The following is an 8,734-nucleotide window of genomic DNA, read 5'->3' as shown; positions in this document are numbered from 1 at the left end:
GATGTGGGATGATGGTGGTGATGATAAAGGCTGGGGTGGTCTGCGATCGTAGTCCGGATCCGGGAAATATGGTGCATCGCTCTTGTTTCCATCTGTCCCCACTGTAGAATCATGAGCGATTTCCTTCAGGAGTATCTCGTCTGCTTTTGCACAGTAAGGCAGTATTTGAATGTGATAGCTTGATAGCCGAACCTGCCCATATAAATTAGGTCATTGCCTGTTTTTTTTGCATGCTTCTGTCTTCTTTCTCACCTGCCGCTATGCCACGTAATCCCACACAGAAACGACCTTCACAAAGCAATCCTATGGTGGAAGCAGTAGAAGGCAAACGACAGTCTAAGCTGAGTAAGAAGATTCTTGAGGCTGCAAGTCAGGATGCTCCTGTATTGAAGCATCATGGTCGCCCTCCCAAGCAAGTGCCAGGACAAAGCGACTTAAATACTGATGTCCATGGTGACAAAGCTAAAGTAGGCCCTTTCAACCTTCTCTCTTCTAACGAGTCTGAATAATAATATGTTGCATTGCAGCATACTTCAGTCTGGGTTGATGAAGGAGCTCTGGCGAAACTTCAAGACAAGAACAGAGTTGATGGTGGGATTCATGTGGCTCAAGAGACTAAGGTGCTCTTCTTTACTGTTCTCTTCATATTTACTCATTATCTTTGAAGCATTATAAAGATTTTTGTCAACACAAAGGGTCCAGTGTAAATGCACTCACACTGGGAAGTGCTACAATCATCACAAATTCTGAAGATGACTGTAACGAAAAGAACAACGACGAGGTATTGTCTTTGTCTGTGACAGTATTATATGATTTCTTATTCCTAGTTGAAGCCTGTTGTCCTACATTGCAAGCGTGGTCGCCCTCCGAAAGCTGCTAATGCAATGCAAATGGAGCCAGCAAGTGAAGAGGTATACTGATAATTCATGTGCGTGATTTCTTTCTCATGCTGAAGCAATTTGTTGCTAAGGGGGCTGTTTTCCCGCCATCCGGGCCAGCTCCTGTTCTTACCAGTTTGAGCGACATTGGTGCCTTTGACGATGAATTAGCAGAAGATACGCTTGCGCAAATTCTTGCGGACGGTATTGCAAATGATACAATCACCTTGTCTGAATCCGATCCCGAAGAAGATGATGGTAACAGGTTTTGTCTTCTCCATGGGGATTAATCCAAGCTAATAAAAATGAAGGTGATATATTATTGCCAGTCACATCAAGCCTGCATGTACACGAAAGCACGCCACATGTGCGCAAGGCGACTGGACACCTAAAGGTCAAGGTCAAGGTTCACGATAGGGTTGCGGAGCGGAACATAACCATATCCTCTTTGGACCAATACGTTGACATTTTGGAGACAACAGTCCAGGCAATGAAGCGACCTAACCATTGTGTCGAGATAGGATATGAGGCTCCCTGGAGCTCAAAGGTAGGGACGAAAAGAAGCCTTGCATACATATCCAACTCGGATGAACTTGAAGAGTTTTGGAATGCCTACCGTAGGTATATGAAGAGTCAACAGAGCAAACGCCGCAAGCGTAGTGAAGAGATTGTCTGTGGGATAATATTCTGTAACATGTTGGATGCTGCCCAGGTAATATATTTCTCATTTCATTGTAAAAATTCAGTTGCTTAGCAGATTTTCCTACAGAACCATGGGAAAGCAGCAAGCTGTGCAACAGATGCACCTAGGGGTAGACCATTAAAACAGACTGACCCAACATTTGCTGCAAGAGCTTCTGCAGATGACAAAGTCATTCAGACAATAAAATGTATTCAAGCAGGGATGTTCTGTCAAGTACACAATTGTATTTGTTATGGGAAGTTTGATGGAACTTGCAGTGTCTACACCCCAGATCATATTCTAGAACATGTACAAAGACTTGTGAGTGTTATGTAGGACTGTTTGATTCTTTTGCTAGGCTGACTGTACTTACTTCCTAAGCATGCAGGGAAATGCATGTTGTTCCAAACAAGGTCCCAGAGTCAATGTTATCAAAATTACTTGATTTCAAGAGGGTGAATAGGTTGGTGTAAAAAGTTTTGCTCTCAAGCAATGCTAGCAAAACACAGGTAGCTGCTAATGTGCCACTCATACAATCTGTACAGGACACTTTAACTTACACACAATACAAAGGGCCTCTAGACTATCTAGCAATCAGGACCTAGTTAAAAGTGTGTAAAGATGATTTTGAGTGTAGGTGGGACAAACATGAATATACAATACTAGTGCCCATGTTTGACACAAACAGCTGTACAAGGATTGATAATATTACTTGGATGAGTGTAGACAGAATCAAGATGTTAGTAGAAGCTTAAAGTATAAATGTGACAATTGGGCTCATTAACTGTGTTTATACATATGTAATAGAGGATGTTACACATGTTAATGTTACAGTTCTCTACTCTTGCACCTTCAGTTCCAAGGGTTCTGCACCATTCTGTACTAGAACTTGGGACTTCCATCCTTTAAGAGTACTGTCTATAGACTATGTACAGACTGACTCTCACTATTACCCCTCCTTACTTTATTATTCTGTTCCTTTGACCACCCTTTCATTCTCTGTTTATTCTATAGTCTCTTACTCTTTGTCTATCCCTTCATTCTTTGTACCTTTATCTTTAACCTTCCTTTATTTCATTCTTTATAGCTTATTATTCTTAGTAGCTTATATTCTCTAAGTACTCTTGTATAATTTAGTATATATAAGTATACAAGATTAGACTAGTCCTATAGTCTTAATCTTGTCTACTCTAAGTAGTCCTGTACTCTTAGGCTTACTCTATATACTCTACTCTTGTCTTACTCTCTCTCTCTGTCTGTTCTACAAAGTTCTAACTATACTCTAGTGTTTACATTCTGTATTTCTGTTGTGTAGAATAGTTGTAGTCTAGGTCCTCTTACTAAGCCTTTAGGTCCCCTCTATACTGTTACTAACATTAGATTAAGACTACTTATTACTACTCTACAACTCTTCTACATTTTAAACATTAGTACTTACTATTGTGTCAATCTCTTTTCTTTGTCCCAACCCTTTTACATTTTTAAATTTTAAACTTTCTAAACTCTTTTAAACTTTTACTACTCTTCTTTTATTTATTACCCCTTTTAGTTTAGTGTTGATTCCTTTGTAGTATAAACATAGACCCTCTTACACTAACTGCTACTCCTACTGTCCTACCAGATTAGTAGTTATGAGTAGACTTAGCTTAATATGTGTAGACCTCTATCTAAGAGGCTTTTACTAACTATATACTCTTAACCCTCTTAGAACCTGTTTTAATTGTTCTGAAAGTTGTAACCTGTTCTAGAAAGAAAGTACATATAAGTTACTCTTTAGACTTTAATAAGTAGTACTTTAAGGACTTCTAGTACTAAGTCAAATTATATATAGCTACTACTTTAACTAATCTATTCTTAGATCTTAATCATATTCTATTTGTCTTCTCCTTTATGAAGGAAGGCAACACAGTCACCTAGGCCTAGAACTGGATTGAAGGCTATTAGATTAGAAGCCTGATTCAACTTTAGAACAATGAGTTATACTCAGAATTTATAAGACAGCTCTGTACTTCCTTTATTAATCTAAATAAAAAGTATAATATGTAGAACAAGTTTGTGTCTCTGTAACAGAGCAAACATTCTACTAATGCCTTCTTTTAGGAGTTTAATATCCTAGTCTAAAAGGTAGGATTCATACTCAGGTTTAATAATGTTCTTATTAGAATACTTGAAAAAGCTCTCTACCTAGAATTAGTTAATAAGATTCTTAGAATAATACTAGAACTGATTACTTACACTAATTAGAAGATACATACTATTTTCTTTGACTAAGCTGTAGCTCAGATGTATTAAGTCTGTATAAAACACTTATACATGTGTTTGACTCTAACAGTTCTAAGCTCTCAGATTAATCTACTTATAATTCATAATCAATCTATTCTAATAAACATTAGAGAAGCTTAAAAGTAAGGAGTATACTTTACTTATAGAAAGTTAGAGCACTAAATTAAGAACTGTTTATAGAAGTAATAGTATATCTGTTAAGTTATTAGAGTAATAATGAGTGACAAGTAGGATTTGTAGTAAAAAGCCTTTTCTACAAATTTAGAAGTCACCTTAGAACTCTTAGACTCTGACTATATACTCTAGGATTCTGTAGAGGCCTAACAGTAAATGTAGTACTAAAGGGCTATGACTCAGATTTTTTAACAGTCACTTTTGATTTAATAAATACTATAAAATTAGAAGTAAATAAAGTAAGAAAAGTAGAAAAAGTAGAAAAAGTAAATTAACAAAATTATTTATTAAAAAGGAAAAAGTCAAAAACAAAAGTAGATAGTTCCCTTATTTCTTCTGATTCTTTTGATTCTTCTCTTCACACTTTATCTGAGTCTAAATCTGTACAATCTGACTTACTACTTTTACATTCTGAGAGCTTAGAATGTTCAGAATGTTACTCAGCCCTGTTTACTACTTAGTAGTTTGTCTATAGTATTAAGTAGAGATAGTTTTAGCTAAGTTCTTAGTTGAGAACATAAGTCTGTCCTTGTTGAAAGAGAGAGGTTAATAAGGAAATATTAATACATATACTTACTCTTTTAGACAACAAGACTGTACAAGCTGTACATTCCCTTTAGAACAAGTAGTAATTTATTAGAGAACATTCTAGACACTAACTCTAAGTTCCTATCCTCTTAACTCTCTTCTTAAAGTCCTCCCAGATCTAAACAATAGCTCTAGTAGATAGTAATTACACTAGTTTGTATATTAATAAGGTCTTTGTATAGAAACACTATCTCTCTACTTAATACATTCTGCTTCCAATCCTAGTATATAATGTAGACAGAACTCTAAACTAGAATAGTCAGATTACTAAGTGTTAACATTTATTTCAGATAAATGCATCATATGTCTCAAATCACACAAACGTCTCACAAATATATGCTATTGCTGAGACATGTCTTCTGAGACATACATCCAAGACATACAATATTAGATAGCATATATATTACTTTAATCTAAGGACAATGAAGCTCATTAAGAACTTATGCACAGTCAACTTGTATTGACACCTACACACTATGAGCAGAGTCCACTGAACCCCTACTAGTGTGACTTACTCTTAGTATCCTTGTGAGTGGTGTGCAAACCTACAGAAGAATATTTCCTATCAATTAGGAAACATTGTGACCTCAACATGCTAACAGGTTATGAGCCTTGTGCTCCCTGCTCATGTCTACATTGTTACTACACTTTTATCTTACCCTCTACAAACACAACTCTTCAAAATCATCATCTAAATGATTATGATTCCTCCTCACTGGCTATATGCATGACTATATGTATTACAATTGTCATTACAAATGCTTCAGTGTACTATATACTATAGTACAAATGATATGATATGCTCAATCATACTAAACTTGATAAGTATCATTGAACTACTCTATTTAACACTGAATCAATTTGATTCTACACATACAATCCATTCTAATCGTCTACAAACCTTTAGCACTCTCATCTGAGCATACCAAATGCAAATCGTCTTGTCTGGAAGACTACAATCACTTTATACAACAAGATATGATACAATACTCGTAACCAGAACGTATTATCTATGTGGACCTAGACACACTTGTCTGAGCATCCCAAATGCACATTGATTTATTAAACTAATGAGACATGTATCAGATACATGATACAAGACATATATTGGATACAGACAATGTATTGGATGTCTAAGACATACAGACAGATGAACTAGTTGCTTTAAATGTAATGAGTACTCAATAATACTATATCTAAATGCTGAATTACTTCATCTTATGCTACAGAGACACATTATATTAATAACGTCTCACATAACAAACAAACATTTGATAGTATATCAATAATATAAATGATTAATACTATAAACGAAAGAACAATGCTAGTGAAGCATAATAACAATATAAAGAAATATATTGCAAACGTATAATCAATCTAATAATGATTAGACAAACGAATAAAACGAAAACAAGAGTATAAATGCTACTAAAGCATAATAACTTGAATATAAAAACAATTTATACTATCACAAATGAACAATCACAATAAATAACATATATTTACGAAATACAAACATATCACATAGATAAACAAATATACAAACGTACAAAGTAATAATAATGCATTCAAATGCATAAAACTATTAATTGTTGAATAACACAATGTTGTATGCAAAATACAATTGAATGAACACATAATAACACATAAAACAAGTAATAAAACATACGAAACAATGTTGCAAACAGTCTAAACATATAATAACAAACATATATACTTATACAAAGTATTACATTAAATTAAAACATAATGCTACAAACAATGAAACAATATAATGATGCATATATGCATAATATCAACACAATATCAATACTATACAGACAAATACATATCTTATACCTTACACAATTACTATTACAATACAAAATTGAACAAACGATAGTTACAAATACATTGTAACAATATAATATATTAATAAGATATACATGATAATGAAGTATTAAGTCAATACAATTAATACAATTAGTATAAACAATATAAACAATTAAATATCACTTAAAAACATGACAAAATACAATAATACAGATGCAAAACAAAACAACTAATGCTACAAAACATTAGAGCCTAATATTGGATAGTCTGAAGGGCCATACAATGGAACGAACACTGCTGCCAAGTACACAAAAGACAAACAAACGTTGGAACGAAATCCAAAGAAACAAACATAAGTTCAGAACTTGATCAAACACTTTACAAATGATTAAACACAATGTGTGACAGATTTAATAGATCACTATAAACAGCAGAAAGATAGAATTCGCAAAGAATAAATCTATGATCAATACTTAAAGCATATCATTAGCTATTTGAAGTTCAAACAATATTATAACAGTGTATTCTTCATTAACAGCCTTACTTGAGCTTGTGCCTATCACAAAAGAATAAAATACATAAACAGAATGGAAACAAAACACTATAGCTTGAATACTTTTGTCATCAAACGGAAGACAAACAATACTGAGCAAATCTAAACAATGCATCATAATGTATACAAATAAAACGAACGAAATTGCAAACTTATGCTTGCTAAAACAACACTATACCAAATGATTAACAAACTATTTGGACGTACACATAATAATCAAACAAAATACACAAGCATACACACAATCTATTTGAGTATAAACTCGAATAACAAAGAGTACAAATGCTATAAAGAATTAATAACAAAATCGGACAAAAATAACGAATAACATTAAAGTTATTGAACAAAACACATTCACACATTAATACACAATGCTTAAACAAATGATTAAATGATGAAAACACACGAACGAATTAATTACACACACACAAAAGCCAATTGCTCAAAGCAAACCTTCTTGAATTGAAGGGGAGTAATAGCATATATTCACAAACATAAAATTCACAAAACATAAAACATAACAAATAATAGAAACATAGTGAACAATTAAATGATGCAGAAATATTGACTATGTCACTATTTAACCTTGCACATCCTACAAAACACAATTATAAAGTTATTGCAACAAATTCAAAGCAAATCTGTTGAATCTGACAAGCAAATCTGTTCAATCCAATGAATCCAACAATAAAATACCTACACAGGAGATACATTCTCTGGAATCTTTGATGGTCACACTATACATAACACTATTGAACATATTACAAACGAATATATATTATGGAGCATATATCAAAACACAGAGAAGTATGCTACATGTAATAATGTTGAGCAGAAAAGCATCTCCAGTACATATTGAACAGAACTATGTTTTCCACAACAGAATGTATGTTACATCAAAAATAATGATCATGCATCATGCAAAACTTCCAACACTTATTCCCTAACATGCAGGACATAATAGCAAATAAATAATTAAATAAACAAAATAATATTCGAACGTATGACCAGGAAATAATCCAGGCAATGAAGCTAAGGAATAGCACATATTCCCAAAGCAATCTACACTAGACACACAAAGCACTTGCTAAAAATTAAAAGAAGCAACAGACATAACAGTGATCAAAACATTAATCCTTTCAAATAAAACAAGATAACATTGATCATAATGAACAAAATGAGTAATACACTCAAAATTAACAAAATAAATTCATATCTCATAACAAACACACACATATATTCAGCAAATAAAGCAAATATAATGATTAAAACAATATCAAACAGAATTTGACACGAAATAAGTAATAAAACAAACAAATATTATGATATATGATGAAAAATAGAACTGTGAAGCACACTACTTCATCTATCTACAAAATAAAAGTAACAAACATGTATTATAACTGTGCAGAGCAATATATTAATCAAATAAACATTACACAATGATAATAAAACATTATCACAACAATAAAACAATACAAACATACAAATAACATTATAGTTTGTAAAAGTCAAAGGACACATTAAATGATAACAAACACAATACACACATATATTGATAATAAATATATCTACTACAAAACAGTGAAACAATACAAACATATCATATGTTTAAAACATAAATAATGTGCCTAAACAGACTTACAAACAGTCAGATGATAAAACAATACAAATAACAGAAGAATAAAACCTCAATCAACCTTAATATGAAGCAATCTGACATATCATACATGATATTACAAATTGCAAACAATACAATGCTTC

At 32.8% G+C, this 8,734-nt stretch overlaps 1 protein-coding gene across 1 annotated transcript; it reads left to right on the top strand.

Moving 5' to 3' along the window:
• Positions 1-260: 260 nt before the first annotated feature.
• FOMMEDRAFT_151620 (uncharacterized protein) lies at positions 261-1,632 on the top strand (the record flags this gene model as incomplete). Its single annotated transcript, XM_007262582.1, has 6 exons — positions 261-467; positions 528-620; positions 668-781; positions 828-911; positions 971-1,136; positions 1,190-1,632. 6 exons carry the CDS (start codon positions 261-263, stop codon positions 1,630-1,632), a joined length of 1,107 nt encoding a protein of 368 aa, XP_007262644.1.
• Between the last annotated feature and the right edge of the window lie 7,102 nt (positions 1,633-8,734).

The sequence above is a fragment of the Fomitiporia mediterranea genome (assembly GCF_000271605.1).
Source record: "Fomitiporia mediterranea MF3/22 unplaced genomic scaffold FOMMEscaffold_2, whole genome shotgun sequence".
Taxonomy (NCBI): domain Eukaryota; kingdom Fungi; phylum Basidiomycota; class Agaricomycetes; order Hymenochaetales; family Hymenochaetaceae; genus Fomitiporia; species Fomitiporia mediterranea.
This window is presented reverse-complemented; position numbering and strand designations above follow the sequence as displayed.